The following is a 21,554-nucleotide window of genomic DNA, read 5'->3' as shown; positions in this document are numbered from 1 at the left end:
TATCCAGAGAATTCACGACTTCCTATTAATAATCCTTCCCAGAAATTTTTTCATGCTTGGAACAGATACCAGACATTAGAGCTCGCTCCCTAAGAATGGTCACAGTCTGTCTGAAAAATTAATAACTGCGTAGGCTTTTCCAGGAATCATTAGAGACTAAGAACCATCCACAATAACCATGGAGAACAAGAAAACAGTCCCATTAAAATGCTCTCAGGGAAATATTCTAGTGTAATATTTTTTTAAAGCTTTTAGGGTGTGAAGGACAATATAAATTGGAAACCCATTTTAACCTAGATTTTAAAGTTGTTCAAATAGTGTCCTAAGTTGGCTTTCTTTAGGTAAGAGTTAACATAAAATTGTAATTTTCTCAATGTGAAATATTTAAAATTGAAATATCGTGTCAAGATAAAATGTCTACAGTATTGGTTTTTAAATATAGAGGTGACAATTCCATTCTGCAAAACCTGATGAATCCACTAGATAAACTTACTACCTCGCGAATGTACGAAAGAAGAATGTTCTTTCATGATAGAACTGATTCCAACAAGAACAAGATAATTAATAGCATCGCCATAGTTACAGATGAATTCAGAAAAAAGGCTAACAAATGCAAAAATATGTCACTACTTCGGTAAAATTCTAGTTATTGATTTTCTACATACATGGTACCTGAGTAGAAGCAATGTCCTTATGCTTCTTAGAGGCATGGAGTTTGCCAATTATTTCTCATATAATCCACGGAGAGAGTCTAGGTCAGTGCCAGGTGCACAGTAGGCAGTAGGATGTTAACAGGAGAAAGGTTCTGTGAATTTGTGTTCCAAAGGGGAAAAAAGTGTGTGTGTGGATGGGTGTGTGTACTTTCTTATAAATCAACCCCACTGGCAGAAAAAAAAAATTTCAGGCTAACCCAAAAGGCAATATTTTTCTTTTGAGGCTATAAGCTATTGCAAATGGCAAGAAATTGGATAAAACAGAATTGAAATTAATGTTATTCAAAATCTCCCACCTTTATGTCTGTGAGTCTTATGGTTACCAAAGGGGAAGGGTTGGGGAGGGATAAATTGAGAGTCTGGGATTAGCAAATACATCACTATATATAGAATAGATAAACACCAAAGTCCTACTGTACAGCACAGGGAACTATATTCACTATCTTATAATGACCTATAATGGAAAAGAATATATATATATGTGTAACTGAATCACTGTGCTGTACACCAGAAACTAACACAACATTGGAAATCAACTACATTTCAATCAAAACAAAAAAAATCTCCCACCTTTAAAACACACAAAATGTCAAGCCATTCTGATGTATTTACCTTGAATGACTCTTACGCAAACCTGCTTAATGTGTTGATCTGTGGGTGCTCTACCCTGGGGCGGAAAAGAAAAAAGACAGTTGTACACAGAACCATAAAGGGGACATTGTTAGATGATCAAGTGTCAGACTTGGCAAGGAGCCAGATCGTCTGGATTTACAAGAGAAATGGCCCAGCTGCTGAGGAGCTGAGGTCTGGTCCTGCCCAACCGCCCCTCTACCCCCAACAGGTGCTGTGGGACGGAGTCCCCAAAGGGAACCCCAGGGACTGCCCATCACTCACTGGAGGGCCCTGGATACCAGGCAGGCCGGTGGCACCCTGTTCTCCCTGCATGCCTCGTGGTCCAGGCGGTCCTTGAGGTCCTTCCTCTCCAGGAAGCCCCCGACTTCCTTCAGGCCCCCTCAAGCCAGGCTCCCCAGGGTTACCTGACTGGAACACAACAGCACACTGTAAAACTGGGCCACGCACAGGGAATGTGTCTGCTTGATACCAGTACAGGCACTGACATGAAGCTGTGGGTTGACTTGCAGTCCCATTACCTAAGACGTATTTGCTCAGAGGCTGCGAATCCTCCAGGTAAAGACACACGAGGCCACGCAACAACACTCCCATCTCTTAGAATTCCAGTTCATCTAAACTTTTTAAAGATCTGTCTTTCTGGTATAGGTATTATTTCAAAATGTTAATTGGAATAATCCATTTTTAAACCACACTCTTCATACTTTAAGCCACTTCTAACAGCAAGGTAGTTTTTAATGAAACGTGTTAACTTTTCCTGGCCACCAAAAGGCTGCTGAGTTCACAAGACACATTACGTGGTAGATCACCAATACAGAAAGCATCAAATAAATATATTTCCAAGAACGTTTAGCCTTTATCACAGTCTCTGGAGAATTTGGAGAAGTCGCATGTGTCTGGGACTTATAAAATACTAGCATAAATTAAATCAGTGTATTTAAAATACTGTATTTAAAATTAATGCATTTAAAATACCTGAACAAAAAGTGAGGGTCCATAATTTAAGTATTGAGGAAGTTAAAAATCTAAATATTAAAGATGTTAAAAAATAAATCAATGATTTCCTTAGCACAAATGCATACACCAATTAGATTTTTCTTATGAAAGCAGACCACTAAAAGCATCTACAATAATTCCTTTGAAAAGAGACTAAACTCATTCACTTGTTGTCAAACAACCTCTAGTGGAATTTGTGGTATAGTAGTTCTGGTGTACAATTGTTTACAGAATAAGAATGAGAAGATAAAAAGGCAGGAGGCATCGAGGGAATGCTAGGGCCCAAGACGTAAATGTTCCTAAAACAACTCAATCCTGCTTCTTTTTCATATGCAACATTTGCCTAGAAAAAGCCAACTCGTTCCAACATTCAAATGTTTTAAACTAAAGGAAGAAAGGTGATGAAGCAATGCTTTCCCTAGACACATTGAAATAAAGCTCAGAGTGTGCTTTTTCCCAATCTCTCTTTATGCAAAAAAAAAAAAACAAAAAAAAAAAACCTGACATTCATCAAGTCAACCTGTCAAAATTGCTTCTATGAATAAATTATGGCTTAAAAGACTTCCTGAAAGTCAGGGTCAATGGGGAGAGAGAGCTGAGGATGGAATGAAGGCTGGGCAACTGTCATGTGACCAGGATGCAAAACCATAGCAACTTCTAAAAAAATAAAATAAAACCTGGAGAAGAAACCAAATGAATTCAGAATGCACTAAGAACTGGCCCACATGTAAGAAGGAATGTGAATGGTCTTTAGGAGAAGAGGAGGACTTTCAGTTGACAGCCAGTGACCTCAGAAAACAGAGATTTCAGTCCTACAACCACTAGGATCTGGATTCTGCAGACACCCTGAATGAGCTCAGAAGTGGGTTCTTCCCCAGAGCCTCCAGATAAGAGCTTAGCCATCCAATATCCTGTTTTTGGCTTTTCAAAACTCCAAGCAGAGTCCAGTTGAATCAATCCCAACTTTTACCTGCAGAATTGAGATTTAATTAATGGCTTTGCTCTAAGCTGTTAAAAAGAAAGAAGAGGAAAGAGAGGAAGGAGGAGAGGAGGGGGAGGAGGAGGAGAGGAGAGAGGAGGGAAGGAGGAGGAAGGAGGAGGAGAGAAGGAGAAAGGAGAAGAGGAGAAGGGACAAGGAGATGGAGGAGGAGGAGAAGGAGAAGGACTAGAACTAGTAGAAAACAAAGGAGACCAAATCAGAGGGTGATACCTAGCTGGCGATGTCTGCAGTATTGCTAGAACAAGGGGCAGGCAGTTTTGATGAAGATGTCAATGGCCAACATGGCCAGGACATCATAAGCGTCCCAGGTCTTTGGGAAAGAATTTCTCAGTTGAGGAGCGGGCTGCTGAAATAGAAACCAGGGACCAGACCTCGCCCACTTACCGGGTTTGTCTGTGCTGAAGTCACTGAGGAAAGGGGAAGTCTTTCTCTTAGTAGCTGTTTCCCCTGATTCTGGGGCTGTACTTCAATTTCATCGGTGTTACTCAGATAGTGTCAGAAAAGACAGGGGTAGGAAGGGTGGTGATAAATCAAGAGCTAACTCCTAGTATTATATCCAAATTTAAATGGAATGAACTCATTTGACATCTGCACTGTTCACCCACTTTTTTTCTCTTATAACTTGAATTGTCACCATTGGACATCAGTGACTATTTCTAGACAGTAAAGAAGAATTTCCATTCCCAAATTCTATCGAGGTTTATTCTTTACATTGTTCTCAATCCTCAACCATTGTTGTCAGAGATTCTTAGGCACAGAGGTGTTACTTGAAGCCTGAGACTGTCACGGGGCGCTCAGAAGCAGTATGTAAACAGCTGAAGTGACACAATGTGATCATTTCCGTCTCAGTGCTGTGTGATCAGCCCAGGGCAGGGCACTGGGACCCAGCCTGGGCGGGTCCTTCTGGAGAAAGTTGGGCTGAGGACGGTTTTAAGTGCTTAAGTAGGAGGCACTGTTCTAAGGAAAGAGGAAGAGTGCTCCAGGCTCGGAGAACAGCACACGGCATGAAAAAGCATTTAGTTGAGCTGCAAACAGATAAAGTTCCAGAGAGGTCGGAGATGACTGGTGAGGTAGGGGGACCGCTTCGCTGAAGCCTTTGTATACACTTTGCTAAGGGTCTGATTTTACTCTATGAAATGTTATTCTTCAAGGGTTTTAAGCAGAGGAGGGACAGACTGTGGGTTTTGCCTTTTTTTATCTAGATGACACTGGCTGCCGTGAGGATAGCATGTTGGGAAGGGACAGAGAGGCTTTGGCTGGGGAGGGGCGGGGGGGGAGTGGATTCTGGAAATAGTAAGGACTTGGAAATTAATGGATCCTGGTGGTAGTGACACTTAAGACTGAAGTCTCAGCTTCATCCTTCCTACTTATATTATCCTAAATTTCTTACTAATGAATTTGCACAACTTTTAGCAAATCATCTGAGGTCTGCTAATGATTGATTCTCTAATTCTGAATTCATCTCCTCTCTAGAGACATCAGCTGAGTTTCTGTAAAGTGATCAATTGAATGAGATGATCATTTTCTACCTCTAATAATTATCTGTATTTTCTTAAGCATCGTGCCTGTGACTGACCTCGGCAACTAAAATACAGAGGAGATTAAGAAAATTACTGAAATATTTGCAATGATACCACTGACAAGGAAATTCAGTTCCCCTCTCTTCACTAAGCACAGTTCAGTTCTTGTAAAAGTGACCCATTATGGAAGAAATTACGACGTACTCAGTGAGCTATTTAGGAAAAAAAAAACTTCCTTTAGCATAGGTTAGGTCAAAATACAGTCCCATTTACACTGTTGTACACTGTTGTAAGGTCTTTTTTTTCCCCCTTTGGACTAATCCATTACTTAAAGAATAAATTTAGACATTAATTTCCTTAAAGGTAAGTCCTTTTAGAACTGAATTTTACAGAATGATTTCATAAAGCAGAACATTGCATTTTCTACAGCTTTATTGATATTTTTATTTTTATATCATGACTATTATACTTACAGATCCCTTTGGGCCAGGTAATCCTATATCTCCCTAAATCAATAAAACACAATTATATTAGAACATTGTATTCACATCTGACAGTTCACTAAAAACATTTCAGAGGGACTGTGCTGCTGAAATCTACAAAACACCACAAACAGAAGAACCCTGGCCCTGTAGAAAAACATTAGATTCAAAATCTGGATTCTGGTCCTAGCTCTGCTGCTTAACTTTATGACCGTGTGTGAGCTTTGCAACCTCCCAGCCTTGGGTGACCTTGTCTGTTAAATAACAGGGTTGAACAGGCGCTCTCCAAGGCTCCATCCTGATCTAAAATGCCAGGTGTCGAGAATTAAAGGTCTAAGTCAAACGATATTAAACCACCATGCTGCTATAAATAACACAATAGATATTTAAACAAGGTGACTTCATTTTTGAAACCCTAACAATATTTTCAAACTTGTCCCCAAAAATCTATCCGAATAAATATGCATGCTTTTATGCCTAAAAAACAACCTTGAATATCTCCCACCACTGGTTCTAGGTATAAATTAGCTTGTTTTAGCATATCAGCACATCTGCACTACAAAAAAGAATGATGTAAAACATCCTCTTAGCGGGGAGGGTACAGCTCAGTGGTAGAGCACATGCTTAGCATGCACGAGGTCCTGGGTTCAATCCCCAGTACCTCCATTAAAAAAATTAATTAAATAAATAGACAAATAAACATAATTACCTCCCCCTCAAAAAATTTTTAAAAATCCTCTTAGCTTATAAAATGAACAGTTTTAATAGAAAATAAAATTAGAATAATCCTTTTGTCATTGACTTAATAGTTGGGAAGCTTAGCCTAATTCAGATGTCACATTTATAGTAACTCTAAATCCTAAAAATCTGAATCAAACAACATTACCAGAGTTTTCTCCTGTACTAAGAGGTCTCTGAAATGACTTTATGAGAACTCTGTCACCTCCCCACCCCAAAGGACCCAGCATGTTTCCACACTAGGTCACGTTAGATTGTGTCAAAACCAGATAGCTGAGCCCACAGACCTAGCAGTGTGGGCGGCAGCGGTAACTTGCTCTCATTCTTACTGCCTTCCTGGAGATACAGCTGCAGCCTCCTCTGGGGATGGAAGTCTCTTCTTTGGAGAGTTTTAGACTCAAGAGAATGGCCACCACGGTCACACTTGTGAGCCACAACTTCCCAACTATAAGAAAAATTTCCTTTTGTTTCCATGATAAGCACTGTTCATAGACTTTCTACAGTCATGTAAGAATCACCTTGAATGTCTAGATGGAAAGTCACCGAAAATTTGCCCTTGAAACGGAACACTTTGTCCTCCAAACGCTTCAGGCTAGCTCTATTGATCTGAGGGTGTTTCCCTCTGCTTTACTTGATCCTGGCTACAATTCTAGGGGGTCATTTGTCAGCTATATAAGCAACACCTTAGCCTTTAAAGAAGCCAGCAAAGATAGCAGTGTCAGCAAAAAGAAAATGTATATGTTTCTAATAGAGTCAAAATCAGGAAGTCTCCATCAATAACCAGTAAGTCTCCATCAATAACCAGAAAAAAAGGTCTTACGAGTTCACCCCTTTCTCCTGCTTCGCCTTCTTCCCCAGAGGGACCCTAAAAAGTAAGATTAAATGTCACACTGTTTACAATTCTTAGTCCCTTGGCTCAATCTTAACCAGCCGATATTGCTAAGCATTTCTAAGTCCCCACGGCACCCCCTAGATCATGCAGAAATACACAGTGCTCTCAGCGGCTTTCCAATCTAGCTGTCAGGGGCTGGTCCCAACCAGAAAACAGCCCAGAGAAAAGCAGGAGGTGAGGCTGAGTTTCTGCTAACATTAAGGATTATTGACTGTATCTAGCAATTTTGTAATTAGGGAAGGCTTAAAAAGGGCTCTGACAGCAGAAAGAAAAAAACAGAGGAAGGGCTACCTCTAATTCATCTGCATAGTTTATTTGCTAAGGTCTTGGGTAAAGAAAAATAAATTATGATATGGCTCAGGAGGGCATGATCAGCCTGGAGTAAACAAATTTAGTGAACAAGAGAGAGAGGACCACTCTTTTCAAAGGAAGACAATGTGTAGTCTTGAAGGCAAAGCCTTCATTAGGTCCAGCTTGTAAAAATAGTAGATCAAGCTATAGACCAGATTAAACCCTGGGCGTCACTCACAAAGCACGTTCAGAGAATCTGCCAGCCTCCACCGGTTTACTCACACCCACAAATTGGCCAGTGCCCCCTGCTGGTGAAACTCATTACCGCACATTAAACCTTGCATTTCACACTCTTCGACAATGGAGCCTACCTGTTCACCCTTTGGGCCAGGTTCACCAACAACACCCTGCAAGGAATACGATACAATACTTCTTTAGTATTTTGAGATTTTTAACTATCTAATTTCAAGTGAACCAACTCCCCTTTTGGGCTGATGGGTAAGAACAAGTGTGGATAATGTGTCAGAAGAGAAATAACCCGTCTTCTACCACCTAGCAAGTGTCAGGAATGACCTGGAGAAACAGACGACTGTCCAAAAAGTCACTGGCCACTTGAAGCGATCACTGATCACATCCATGTAAAATGTGGCGAGTAGGAATGTAAATTTACAACTAAATAGGAGGTGTGACTACAGCTAAAATTTTTATTTTACTTGGCTTTTATTTTTTCCCTTCTAAGAAATTATTGTATTAGTAGATTTTTGGCTTCTTAACCTCCACTCTCAGTACTTTAAGACATCTTTCTGGATAGTTCTCTATGATAATTTCTAGAAATTCTCCACTGGGCCCAAAGCAAGCTTGGTTTCTCAACACAGCAGAAATCACCCTTCCAAAACGAGGAACTTTCTGGACGGCTTGAGAGCTTACCCTGTCACCTTTCATTCCTGGAAGTCCAGGGGGGCCGGGCATGCCGGGGAGGCCAGGGCTACCGAAAGAACCCTGAAAGACAAACACAGAGTCCCCAGAAGCACAGTTACTGCAACACAGAAAACACACAAGCCAGACACGGCCTCGGGTGTGTTGACTCCTGTGTCTGAAACAAACGTGCTGGGCTCGGTTTAACCCTGCTCCTCCCATCTGCCACGTTCTCAGGAGAAGAGAGCCCGTCCCCTCTCCCTCCACCCCACCTCTGAGGTCTTCAGTTCCGTGCTTTATGCGCCTTCCCAGCTGTGGGTTCTTTCAGTTGAGTCCCTGCGACGGGGACAGCCCCGCTCGCTGTGTAAACAAGCCTGCTCGAGGACAAGGCAGCATTCATGCACAGTCCTCTCCAATTCCAAGAACAACCAGAGGCCACACGGAGCCCTCCACAACTCCCCCAGTTTTAAAATAAATGCTACCAGCCACGCAGATTGAAATACCCTCCGAGGGTCTCCTAGCCTTAACGGGAAATCTCACATGTACCTTTTCACGCACTCACTCAGGAAGAGGAATCAAGTAAGAGTGATTAAATCACCCTCTGTAACTTGTTCTTCTCTCCTGGATTTTTTTTTTAATTTATTGCATTTTATAGGAAGCAAGTAAGCTGCTGGAGACTAGAAATGTGACTTACCAGTTTACCTGGTGGTCCTGGGGGTCCGACTGGCCCGACTTCACCTCGACTGCCCTGGAAAAACACAAACACGGTGGTCAACCAGACAGTCTACCAAAATGCACATGTGTAATCCCTACACCAGTAAAATAGCATTCTACCTAGGATTTTGCTTAAGTATAAAAGTCATCAAGGTGTTCTCCCCATCTGCGACTGAAGGCAGAGACCTCTATACAAAACGCCTACAGCCTCCTCAGCGTTCATCCTTCCGTGAATGTTCAAGGGCTGTTGGCGGTGACCGTTAGACAGAAGTCACATCCCATACCTCTACAGGAAATGGCAATCAGGAATTTCCAGCATCCAAATCACAATCTAACTTAGACCATGGTTACTTTGTGTACATGTTTTATACTCTCATTTAGACTTATGTGTTCCTGAGGTATATGTAGACATATTAAAAATTTGAATTCCACATTTATGTCTAAAACCCAGAGTAAATTTCAGGTCTACAGTGCATTTTAAAGCAATATCTGACAAATGATCTTGAACCTCAAAAGAGTGAAGAAAGAGACCCAGGACAGAGATGTTTGCCTTTAAATTACTGCTTCAAAAAGACACAGAGAGTAGAAATTCGTAAAGTTTCTGAAATAAAAAATGACTTGTTCTACTCGTTCTTGTTCTAAATATGTCTTAAAAGATTAAATAGATTTTGGAAAGTACAATTTATAACGAAGATACACCAAAAGCAACACTTTTGTTTCATTTTGTGAGCCAGTTTCCGTTTTTTATTGGAAACTCCTAGCCCTTTGAGTAAAGGAGACACATGAACTCTCCCATTTTTTAACCTGAGAACTTCATACACTTTAATGCAGGCTGATAAAAGCTCATTTCATTTCAAAAGACTACGAAAAGTAGTCTTTTGAGTTTGTTTTCCTTTCAAGTGACATAACAATTTCATATTAATGCTTAATATTTGTAAATGCTTCTGATAAGATTATCCTGACCTGACCCATATGCTAGTCATTTGTCTGTAAATAGAAGGAAATGTCAAGACCCATAAGCCTTCCAAAGTTTCAGCTGCTCTGAAGGATTAAGAAATGTTTGCCAAGGTATAAGTCTCTCGCTATGAGCTGTCATTTCGTGGCAGTCGATCTTATGACTTACAGCTGATTTAAACAAGATGCTCTTGAACGCTTTTCAAAACCTTTTATATACACGTTCTGCCTGATATATGAGCCTGGGTGATAACATCAGTCCTTAACCCTTGTGAGCAGCTTAGAAGCCAGAAGCCATGCCTGACGAGGATGGATGCTGGGAGGATGTCAGTCACATGGAAACCAACCTCGGTGATAAATTTTTCAATCTGTCTCTACCCGCAAAGATTGGGTTCCACCACATTAATTTGACCCAGCACTTCAAAGTTCAAGACAGAGTTTCTCCAATATATCTGCTCTGCTGGCATTTCCAAATAATTCCTGAACTGCATCACAACTGAAATCCTAAATGTCACTGTGCTAACGTGACTTTAATCCACAGAACAATTAATAGTCCTCGGCAGGAAACGTCATTAATCGAATCAGAAAAAGAAAGCAAAGATCTTTGCACAACCTCAAGTATTCATTTCTAAACAAATCAACCGTTATGCCATCGTATCCAAAATAAAGATGATTAATATAGTTTTTTTTCTCTTCCACAAACCAAAGGGCTAAATTAAAATAAAGGATTGTATAACCTTTCATTCGCTTTGGGAGAGATTAATTTTCTTCCCAGTCAAAGGCATAGATTTACTCTGCTGGAATCTCATTTTCTCTATCTTTCATGAGCGCTTAGTATTCAGTTCAGAAGTCTTTCCCAACCGCTGGCAGGCCCTTGGTAACACCTATGAATGGCTCAGAACCCAGTTTAGACAGCCTGCCCTGCTGAACGTCTTCAGCCACAACACTGCCACACACACAGGACCAGGGAAAAGACCAATGAAATTATGGGCATTTACTCTGCCGTCACTGCACACACAGACAGCATGTGGGTCTTCATTTTTATTTCACTTCCATCCAATAACCCTTGGCTAGTCTAAACTCGGGTATTTCTATAGAAATCATCTCACTGTGAAAAAGGGTAATGTTTATTTTCACAATAGTCAAATAGCCACAAGAAAAGTAAAGGACAAGATTTTTCTGATGGCCATCTTATGATTTCTGTATGTTCTAAAGCCATGCATATTCTTTCTCTAAGCTCTGGAATTTCACCTGGAACTAAGGTGAGCATGAGGAATCAAGAGGTAAATAGTAATCTCTAAAAACGTAGATCCAATGAAATACGTCCTGCCAGGAGCAATTCACCATAAACTGTAACCACAAATGTGCAAAATAAATGATAAAGCCCTTATGTTTCAACAGCTGTGGTGAAACAATATTCTCAGACGTGGGCAAGGGAGGCTGGTGTGGAGACAGCGATCCTGCCCAGTGGCTAATATTTACAAATTCCAGGACAAAAGTTTTGATCTTTAAAAGAGAAGTGGAAGGAACCAGGAAAAAAGGCAAAATTGTGCCATTAAAAATGTGAAGACCATAATAAATGCTCTGTTTTTCTCTTGGATGCTCTGTGTAACCATGTATATCTCCAACATGTTCAGACACAGCTGCAAAATTCATCCCTATTTAAGAAGCCAATTAAGGCTTTTTAAAAAAAAAGATGCAGATCCTCTGCCTGTGATTCCCAACTCTGGCTGTGCACTGAAATCCCCTGAGGAGTTTTTAGAAATATATTTCGCTGGTGTCTTCCACCCTTCTACTCCCTTCTCTCCCTCCACACCCCATCTCTCTGCCCCGATCCTGATTCAGCAGGTCTGGGGTGAGACCCAGGGATTTGTTAGAACTGATGTTCTGTTTGTGTGTCTTCACCAGCTCCACCTAGACTTTTGTTAAGTGCTTACTGTGAAAGTTCCATAAATATTGACATTTAAAGTCTGTGAAAGATGTGTTGTGCCATTAGAATTTGCCAAGCTAACTTCAAATAAAAAACATACAGGGGAGACTTGACTTGTGGAGGCATCAGAGGGTGGAGAGGAGGAATGGACCTGGAGCCCCATGGCCAGGTCTGAAGTCTGGCTCTGCTGTGCAGCAGGGAACTCAAGGCTCACAATTCAACCTCTCTGGGCCTCAGCTTCTTCATCTGTAAAATGGGCTTTTTCAAGGATTAAGTTGTCACATGAAGTACTTAAAGCAATGTCCAGCTCATAGTAAGCACTGCAGATGTGCTAGCTGTTATGTTTATCCAAGGTTTTATTCAAGGAATAAAGAAATCAATCAAAATTATGTGATTCTAAAAAAAATTTGTTTTCTTTTTCGGAGGAGGTAATTAGGTTTATTTATTTGTTTGTTTACTTAAATTTAACAGACATATTGGGGATCGAACCCATGATCTCATGCATGCTATACTAAGCATGCAATCTACCACTGAGCTATACCCTCCCCCTCAAAATTGTATTTTTTAATCAAATGTTTAACTAAACATTTTTTGCCTTCCAAATCTCCCAAATCTCTTTAAAAGTACAAATCATGCTTGTAAAAAACAAGTCTCTAGTCCTCAATTCTTGAGTTTCTGTCAAGATCACTGACCACCAAGGCACCATCTTGTAAACAAATACTGAGAGCTACTTTGTAAAACCGATTTCAGTAAATACAAATACTTCATTGTGGATGTCTCCCTTTTAAAATGGAACTACTATATATATATATATACATACACACACACACACACACACACACACACACACACACACACACACACATATATATATACCTGAATAGCTTTGCTGTACACCTGAAACTAACATGGTAAATCAACTGCACTTCAATAAAAAATAAAATTAAAAATAAATAAACGGAACTTCTAAAATATCACAGAAAGCATAAACTTCATTATACTTGCATTGTCATGATTATTTCACCAAGAGAAGTGAGTTTGATTTCACTGGGCTCTAGACTGTGACGTCTGATTGTCATTGCATTTGCCTGATTACCAAACAGGCTACCCAGCTGAAGAACAAGCATTATCCTTACTTAGCAACTTGCCAACTTTAGAAGTTGTACTTCGTCTGTATTATACACGGAAGGCCTCTTTCTGGCAAAAAGGATGTTCAACCCAGAAGGTCAGTTATGATTTCTATAGACTGTTGCTTCTACAAAGCCATTTTCAAATTAACGCTGGAAGATCATATTAGTCCTACTACAAGGATGCTTTTCAAGTTTGCCACGAAGATGTTTTAAAAAGCGATCCAATGTTACAGCATTGTGTCGTTTGTATTTCTCTCTGCTGTAGGGTTACATATTCCCTCTCACACTGAGGCAGACCGCAGTCTGTTCGCACCGTAACCATCACAGCTGCAGTCGCAGGTCGCTGACAGGGGCGCGCTCCAGGGCCCGGCGGGGCAGGGAGCCGGCTCAGGCCAGCAGTGGCACACCAGGTGGGGCCTCTGAGTTGAAGCTGCTGGTGACGGGGTTGGGATGGGGGGCTTCAAGAGAAACGAGAACTCTCGGATAATCCAGACCCCAGGGGTGTGTAACCTTCAGAAAACTGGGGGTGGATCAGCATGGCACTCATCTCAGTCAAAATCACAAGAGCAGAGCACGCACAACCCACACAGCAAAAGCCCTGGCAAGTTCTGAGAAGCCCGGAAGAGGAAAATGGACCAGAGCCATTCCACTGTAGGACCAAATCAGAGGCTCCAGCCACCTGCCAGCTCTAAACCAGGGGTCAGTTAGACCCAGGTGTAAACCCCACGGAGCATGAGGAGGAAAACCAGAAGTACAGCCCAAATGGTAACGATATGTGCTCACAGGTAATCACTAGAGATGCCCAAAACGCCAATATGTTTTGCTGTGTCGTTCGCAAAATTTGTTGGAATAATGGTGGGGTGGGGTGGGGACAGGGGGTCACACTTAATTTCAAGGACGTGCTTCAGTTTTCCTTGGCCCTTTAGTAGGACACCTTAGAAATAGGTTTCATTCCTTCTACTCAACTTCTCCAATTGAGATTTGCAGGAAAAACAGATCAAACTTGTGATGAAGAGTTGAAAATGTGTGAACTTACCTATGAAAAGGAATTTAATGATGTAAAATGGAAGAACAAATGTATCTTTCAGAAAGGAGCAGATTTGGCATTAAAACTCCGCTCTGGAACTACAATATTTATAACCTGTCATGACACTTCTCTGAAAACTTTATAGTAGGTGAGAAGTCAATTATCATGAACAGAGGCAGCACAGCAGGATTCACTGGACCTCCCATTCAGTTTATTTCGAGGAGTATTTATTGAGCATGACCTTACAGCAGGACCAAGGACAGAGATGCAGGGACCATAAATGTGGATCAGACTGTCCCTGTCTTCCTTCAGTTGCCATACCACAGAGCAAAAAAGGACTAATGGTTAGAGGTTCAGAATAAGAAGAGATCCCTTCTATCTGGGGGACAGGGGGTAATCAGGGATGGTTTCACTGCATAATTGACATTTTAGTTACACCTAGGAGGGCACTGGAGAAGTTGAGTCAGAGAAAGAGACAAAACCCATGTAAGAGCAGGGTGTGGCAAGAGCAAACAGGCGGGCTGAGAAGCGCAGAAAGTACTGAGCACAAGCTCGGGAGCAAGGCAGAGACAGGAAGTAAAACTAGGGGATAAACAGACAGTTCTGTCTTCTTTATTGTCAGTGCAAATCCACTGAAGATGTTTAAATGAGGAAGCAAAGGGATGATGGAAGCTGTACTTGGCAAAGCCCAATACAGAGGTATGAGCACGACCATTCCCCAGACGTTCATGTCTGTCACCAGGACTGTGGGAATATGGCTGCATTTCTAGGGCGGAGGTCACAGATGCCAGACATCCTGCCATTTCCAAGAGTTCTGGAGGAAAAAGAACTACCCCAGCCCAGAGGCCAAGAGTGCCCTGCTGGGAGGCACAGGGACAAGGAGGGCAGACGGGAGCTAGGAAGGCAATGATCAAGCAGCAGTGAACTATCAGAGCCAGGGTGGTGAACGTGGGCAGAGAAAGGAAGAGTCAAATCTGAGGCTGGAAAAGGGAGGAGGTAAATGACTAATAGACCCAAGAAAAGATGCTCAACATCACTAATTAATAGAGAAATGCAAATCAAAGTTATAATGAGGTATCATCTCACACCAGTCAGAATGGTCATCATTGAAAAGTCTACAAATGATAAATGCTAGGGAAGGTGGGGAGAAAAGGGAACCTTCCTACACTGTTGGCAGAATGTGAAGCCATTATGGAAAACAGTGTAGAGATTTCCTAAAAAACTGAAAATAGACTTCCTCTATGATCTACCAAAACCACTCTTGGGTATATATCTGGAGGAAATTTTAATTTGAAAAGATACGTGCACCCCAATGTTCACAGCAACACTGTATACAATAGCCAAGACAAGGAAGGAATCTAAATGGCCATTGACAGATGACTGGATAAAGAAGATGTGGTATATACGTATACGGTGGAATACTACTCAGTCATAAAAAAGAATGAAATAGTGTCATTTGCAGCAACATGGCTGAACCTGGAGATTATCATAACAAGTGAAGTAAATAAAAAAAAGACAAATATCATATGATATCACTTATATGTGGAATCTAAAAAAAAAAAAAAAAAAAAGATACAAGTGAACTTATTTACAAACCAGAAACAAATTCACAGACATAGAAAACAAACTAATGGTTACCACAGGGGAAAGGGCAGGGGAGGAATAAATTAGGAGTTAGGGATAAACATATACACACTACTATATATAAAATAGAGAAATGACAAGGACCTCCTATGTAGCACACGGAACTGTATTCAATATCTTACAATAACCTATAATGGAAAAGACTCTAAAAAAGTATATATGTATGTATAACTGAATCACTTTGCTGTGCACCTGAAACCAACACAACACTGCACTGCAATTAAAATAAAGGGAGGTGGCAGAAGGAATAGGTCCTCCTGAGGTTAGGAGCGTGATGTGAGACCGCCAAGGCTTTGAGCCTCAGTGGTGGCAACAGTGGGAAGAATGTAGACTCTTATAGAAACTCAAAAATCAAAACCTGAATCGGGCTCAAACCCCTGCATGGGTTTAACTTCCTCCCATCACATGAGAGAATTAAACACCCCCCACCGCGCCCCACCTCCTGCTGCAGCCCCGCCTCTAGTCCGTTCCTTCCTACATCCCCTAGCACTGAGCTCCTCGTGTCACCTGTGCTCAGCGCAAGGTCCACCCAGCAGGCGCTCCAGCAACTGTACTCAGTTTTCTGCTCTAAAAGTGAACACGAGATGTAATAATCAACTTTCTCAGAGTTCCAGCACCCCCTCCCACCCTGTGAAATCTTTCTGCTGTTTTAGACACGTCATCTCGCTGTGACCTCGTTGCTTTGACAGTCAATTTAGGGAAAGTATTTTAATTAGAAATCCACAGGCCTGCAGCAAGAGAGAAGAAAAGGGTAAGTGAGGCATGAGGAGCAGGAGCTAGTTTCTCTGGCTGCAGAAAAACTTCTAGAAGCCGACTGGTAGAGGTGAGCTGACAGGTATCTGTGAGAAGCGGAAATGCCTCACTCTTGGGTCACAAGACACCTGTGGTATTTCGCTTTTCTGAAGCAGGAAAAACCTCATTCAACATGCTCAAGAAATACTTTTTAAATTTTTTTTTAAATTTTATTGACAAAATATATATACCATAAAATGTATCATTTTAATTATTTTTTTTAACCCCAAAGTTCTTGGTAAACAAAGTTTATTCTAGGAAGAGCAACCCACTGAGAGAGAAAACCATTTTAAACTATATATATTTGCATTTTCATTGTTTCTAAAACAGTTTAGAGCTTTAGGGTTTTAAACTTACATAATTACCAAACGATTAAAGCCAACCACAAAATAAGAATCAACAGAATGCAGTAATCCATTCATAAAAGACAGTCAAATGAAGAAATACTTTTTAAAACGTTAACAATGATACTTTAAAACATTTCTGTGTTCTCGCTTGGAGTTCCTTTTGTTACCCAGCAGGCTTTGAAAATAAAAATCTAAACTGAAGGCTAGAGAGAATTTTTTTGAAGTTATATTTAAATGCATAATCTTAATTTCCAAATCAGTTTCTCTCTAGGAGCTAAATTGTACCTAATGAGAAAATACACACCACTATATTTGCTGCAAAATAGACACATTTACAAACTCACAGTAAAAGAAGTCAGGCAGGTTCTCAAAAGATTAAAAAACAGTTACCACATGACCCAGCCATTCTACTCCTAGAAATTAAAGGTACCTGAGAAATAAAGCAAGCCTACCCAAAAACTTGTAGAAAAATGTTCACAGCATTGTTCAAAATGGCCAAAAAGCAGAAACAACCCAAATGGCCATCAACTGGATGAAGGGATGAACAAAATGCAGTCTATCCATGTAACTGAATATGATTTGGCAATAAAAATGAACCAAGTACTGCTCCACGGTACAGCACAGAAGAACCATGAAACATTATGTTGAGACGCCAGTCATGAAAACACTCATTTTGTTGTACGATTCCATTTATATGAAATTTCCAGAATAGGAAAATCTATAGAGATAGAAAGTGGGTGAGTGGTTGTCTGGGGCTGAGGGGACTGGGGGGAAATGTTGAATCTGCAAGTGGACAGAGTTTCTTTTAGGGGTGATGAAAATGTTTTAAAATCGACAGTGGCAATGGTTGCACAAGTCTGCAAATACACGAAAATTCAATGGACTGTATACTTTCAATGGGCAAATTACACAGTATATGAATTATATCTCAACAGAGTTGAGTTTTAATACAGTTTTAAGGATTTTAATAGTTTTAATCACACCAAAATATTTCCTTCAAGATGGGATGAGAGCAGAAAAGGCCATCATGCTCTTTTAAATACTTCACTTTTGTTTCCACTTTCTAGGGAGGAAAAAGTATATTGTGTATCTGAATAGCATTCATGTCTCATTGTCTACCTGGATTAGCACAGGCTGAAACATCAGAAGGCATTCGTGGATGAATGAATGGAAAAGGAGGAAGGAAGGAAAGGAAGGAAGGGAGGGAGGGAAGGAGGAAGGAAGGAAGGGAGGGAGTGAAGGAGGAAGGAAGGAAGGAAGGAAGGGGGCAAGTCGCAGCAAAGCCCTGAGAAGGCACTTCGGGAGCGTCTGCAGAAAGGAGTACTCACAGGGAGCCCCCGGGGTCCTCGGGGTCCCATCTCTCCTGGCGGCCCCTGTTGGCCCTGTGATGAGAAAGGGGACAGAGAAAAAGTTAAACTCCCTAATCCTTGGCTTGGTGATTACAACAGCTTACCAGGTATGAAAAGGTAACGGCATCTTACCGATTTGCCTGAATTCCCCAACTGACCAGGCTTCCCTGGAGCGCCTGTGTTACCCTGATGGTAGAAGACAATATTCAAATTAACTCAGACCGTGAGTGAGCATAATCATACACCGTGTTACCCACACCGAGTGTTTCTTACTTAAATAGCATTAATTTCCTGGTTTTACATTGAGAGTTTGAAAGGATGTAGACTCTCTTTCTTGGTGGATACATCAAAGTTCTTTAGATTTAAGATGTCGTTTTGTTATTCCCAGAAGTCTATTAATAAAGGTATTGAAAATGTTACAAAGTGAAGATCAAATGTCAAAAAAATGAAGGGCTTTAAGAGAATAAGAGAGGAATTTTCTTTCTTCACAATATTAATTACACATGTCTTTCTTTACCATTTCCACCCCCAATACACTTCTTGGAGCCATTTTACCCGACACTGACACTGTCAAAATTGTACAGAATCATGTCAACGCGAGGAACTAAAGGACGTGCTGCCTCCCAGCAGGCTCCAGGGAGTGCACCTGTCCGGGAATCCATTTCCACCATCAGTCTCCCGTGGTCCACTTATCAGGGAGCATTTCTTCTCAAGACTCTGTGGACCACTCCGACTGGACAGCTGGAGCCCTATAATCTAACAGTGACCAATATCTACATTATCCACATTTCATCTATTTTATTTCAAGTAAAGATATATTTTAATCCTTTTTTTTTTCTTTTTAACTATTGTCTTGAAGTGCTGGATTATAAGCACAGGTTGATCATTATGTGAGCAAAATGCCTAATACCTTTAAGTTTGAGCTAAATCATCCTAATGATAGTCACTGACAATTTTTATGGCTTAATAATATGGTCCTCATTGTAAGTGGTACAGAGCAATAAGACTTTCTCTGTCTTACACTGGCCGAGGATAACACTTTCCAGAAGGAAGTCTAACCAGCAACACTCCGTCAAAGTTCTCTTTCTGCCGCTGGGAAAGAAATGCGCTTTTAAAGTCTTAAGATCTTTTTGGTTTTTCCTTAGAGGCAAATATAAAATAAAAGATGGGATGGGAATATTTAAAATGAAAACTAAAATCTTTGGTAAGAGAAAAATACAAATTACAAAGTTTTCATCTTTTACCTTTTCACCAGCAATACCCTTGGCACCAGGAATTCCGGGTATCCCCTAAAAGAGGGCACACAGAATGTGGGTTTAATCACTTCACCTGGGAATCCTTGGATGTTCAGCCCAGCGCACAGCGCTGAGGGGCCAAGGGGATCACGACAACCTCCAAGCTTTCGTGTGAGGGAGAGGTTCCTAGCTCCCCAGCTCTGAACAGTTCTAGGAGGCAACTTTACTGTCACTGGCTTGTTATGTCTGAACACCCTTAAAGCAAATCCTAGCTCTAAAGTCACTTTTCAAGGATGAACCTCCAAATCAGAATCCAGTACCATTTTCAGGTCAACAGATGCTCTCACTGGCATGATTTCATGTACAAAAGACAAAACAAGGACGTGTCAAAAATGCCAGGCTTTAAGTAGAAAAACACAGTGGCAGGAAGCAAGCCGGGATTCACTGAGACATGGTGCTAACGGAGTCCTAATATCCCCTAGCTGATTATTTTTAAGGTGTCAGATATCATCATAAACCAGAGGGCAGTCCTCAGTGTTACCAGGTAATTCTTTTGACTTGAAACCTTCACCTGCAGAGAGCCAAGGATACACGTGGCAGAATCCACATGAACTTCCAGCCACGTTAATGCAGGGAAACACCAAGTTGAACAATTCAAACTAGTGCATAATCAAAAAATGACATCTCTCTCACATTGTTCCCTGAACATACTCTCAGCCCTCTTACGTCTCAATCCTGCCAACAAGAACTTCAGAACTGGTTAAAAGCAGGAGGAAGTGGATGACACTGGCTCACAGCTCAGGGTTAGGGAAAAAAAATATATGGAAGATTGAGCGAACTAAACAGAGAAGAGAGATGAAAAATATAAAGTTAAAGCTTAGTGTACTTATCAGAGAAATAACTAGTCGTTCAGAGAAAAAATACAAAAATATAAGTGTAAAACTGTAAAAATATAAAATTATAGCATTACCTCTTCTCCAGAACTTACTAAATTACTTAGTGTGTTTCTCCCCCAAATTTATATCTTCAAAATTTGTACATAAATCAATAAACATTTGAATAATCAAATACTTACAGGTAACCCCTGCAATCCTGCATCACCAGGAGGTCCAGGTTTCCCTGGTTCACCCTGGAAAAAAAAAGTTATGAACAGCTGTCCTTCTTTTAAGAAAAGGAAAGAAAAAGACCTTCTAAGTAAAAGGACTATCTGTACAGCTGGCCTTACATGCAGTTCAGGGCGGGAGGGTGGGGGAGGGCTTCAGACAAAAATTCAATCAAAATACATGATTTCCTTCTGCCTACGTTCATCAGTGGAATAATTTTACTGAGTTTCTGAAACCAAGCAAACACTCTATTCTAATAAGTATTTGGAATTGACATAATTTAAAAGTAAAAAGGAGGAAAAAAGCCAAAACCCAGCTAAATCAATGCCTCAGTAACGTAATAATGGAAACCCTGTGCTTGGCTGGTCTCGGAAGAGACCAGCCCATCACTCTTAGACTAAATCACACAGCTACCTTTGTTCCAGGCATTCCAGGTATCCCCTCACGGCCATCCACACCTGGCAAGCCCTAAAGACACACAAAGAAACACACTGTCTTAGGAACGTATTCTTCTTCCCTTCAGTGTTTTCTAAAGTTGTATTACAAGTCAATAATCACTTTGAAAAATGTTCTTGATGCCTACAGCTCAGGACATACCGTATCTCCTTTGGGCCCAGGGGGACCAGGAATTCCTCGAGAACCTTGAGACCCCTGCAGGGCAGAAGGGAGAAGGCAGACAAGACACCCTCAATCAGCACAGTACTTAGGATGTGGCAGAGATCAGCGTAACCAGCAGGTGACACTGACGAGCTCCAAGCTCACAGCGATGAACACGAATCCGAACTCACTCTCTCTCCCTTGGGACCTGCTTCTCCTGGAGGTCCTCGCTGTCCTTGGTCACCCTGTAGGAAAACAAAACTGTGTTCATGGGCAGTCTTTTGAAATTATAAAACACCACTCATGTTACCTTGCTTTTGTTCCTTCATCCCAGTAACTCTGCTCTATCCTGGAAATATCTTGCCTAGCCCAAGAAATCTTTTTATAAAAATTGTCTTGTCTTAAAATGGATATTACCATAAAGATAATTGAGACTTACATGTCTATTGATTTCACTGTAAATGCATAACGCTTCTGTGTTCGCTGGGTGTACAGGGATAGTAACATTAAGGTCCGTAGAACAGGTACCCTTGACATCAGTAACCGTGCCTACAC

At 41.0% G+C, this 21,554-nt stretch overlaps 1 protein-coding gene across 2 annotated transcripts in view; it reads right to left on the bottom strand.

Moving 5' to 3' along the window:
* The window catches only part of COL9A1 (collagen type IX alpha 1 chain), an 80,469-nt gene that overhangs the window by 12,398 nt on the left and 46,517 nt on the right, over window positions 1-21,554 (bottom strand). For both annotated transcript variants that reach the window (XM_032484459.1, XM_032484461.1), the window contains 14 exons: window positions 21,191-21,244; window positions 21,000-21,053; window positions 20,817-20,870; window positions 20,375-20,428; window positions 19,309-19,353; window positions 18,197-18,250; window positions 18,044-18,097; window positions 8,872-8,925; window positions 8,190-8,261; window positions 7,634-7,669; window positions 6,900-6,944; window positions 5,333-5,365; window positions 1,608-1,754; window positions 1,326-1,380 (listed from right to left, as the gene is read on the bottom strand). In XM_032484459.1, the coding sequence (XP_032340350.1) occupies window positions 1,326-1,380; window positions 1,608-1,754; window positions 5,333-5,365; window positions 6,900-6,944; window positions 7,634-7,669; window positions 8,190-8,261; window positions 8,872-8,925; window positions 18,044-18,097; window positions 18,197-18,250; window positions 19,309-19,353; window positions 20,375-20,428; window positions 20,817-20,870; window positions 21,000-21,053; window positions 21,191-21,244 (811 nt within the window). The remainder of the gene's footprint in view (window positions 1-1,325; window positions 1,381-1,607; window positions 1,755-5,332; window positions 5,366-6,899; window positions 6,945-7,633; window positions 7,670-8,189; window positions 8,262-8,871; window positions 8,926-18,043; window positions 18,098-18,196; window positions 18,251-19,308; window positions 19,354-20,374; window positions 20,429-20,816; window positions 20,871-20,999; window positions 21,054-21,190; window positions 21,245-21,554) is intronic.

The sequence above is a fragment of the Camelus ferus genome, chromosome 8 (genome assembly GCF_009834535.1).
Source record: "Camelus ferus isolate YT-003-E chromosome 8, BCGSAC_Cfer_1.0, whole genome shotgun sequence".
Taxonomy (NCBI): Eukaryota; Metazoa; Chordata; class Mammalia; order Artiodactyla; family Camelidae; genus Camelus; species Camelus ferus.
This window is presented reverse-complemented; position numbering and strand designations above follow the sequence as displayed.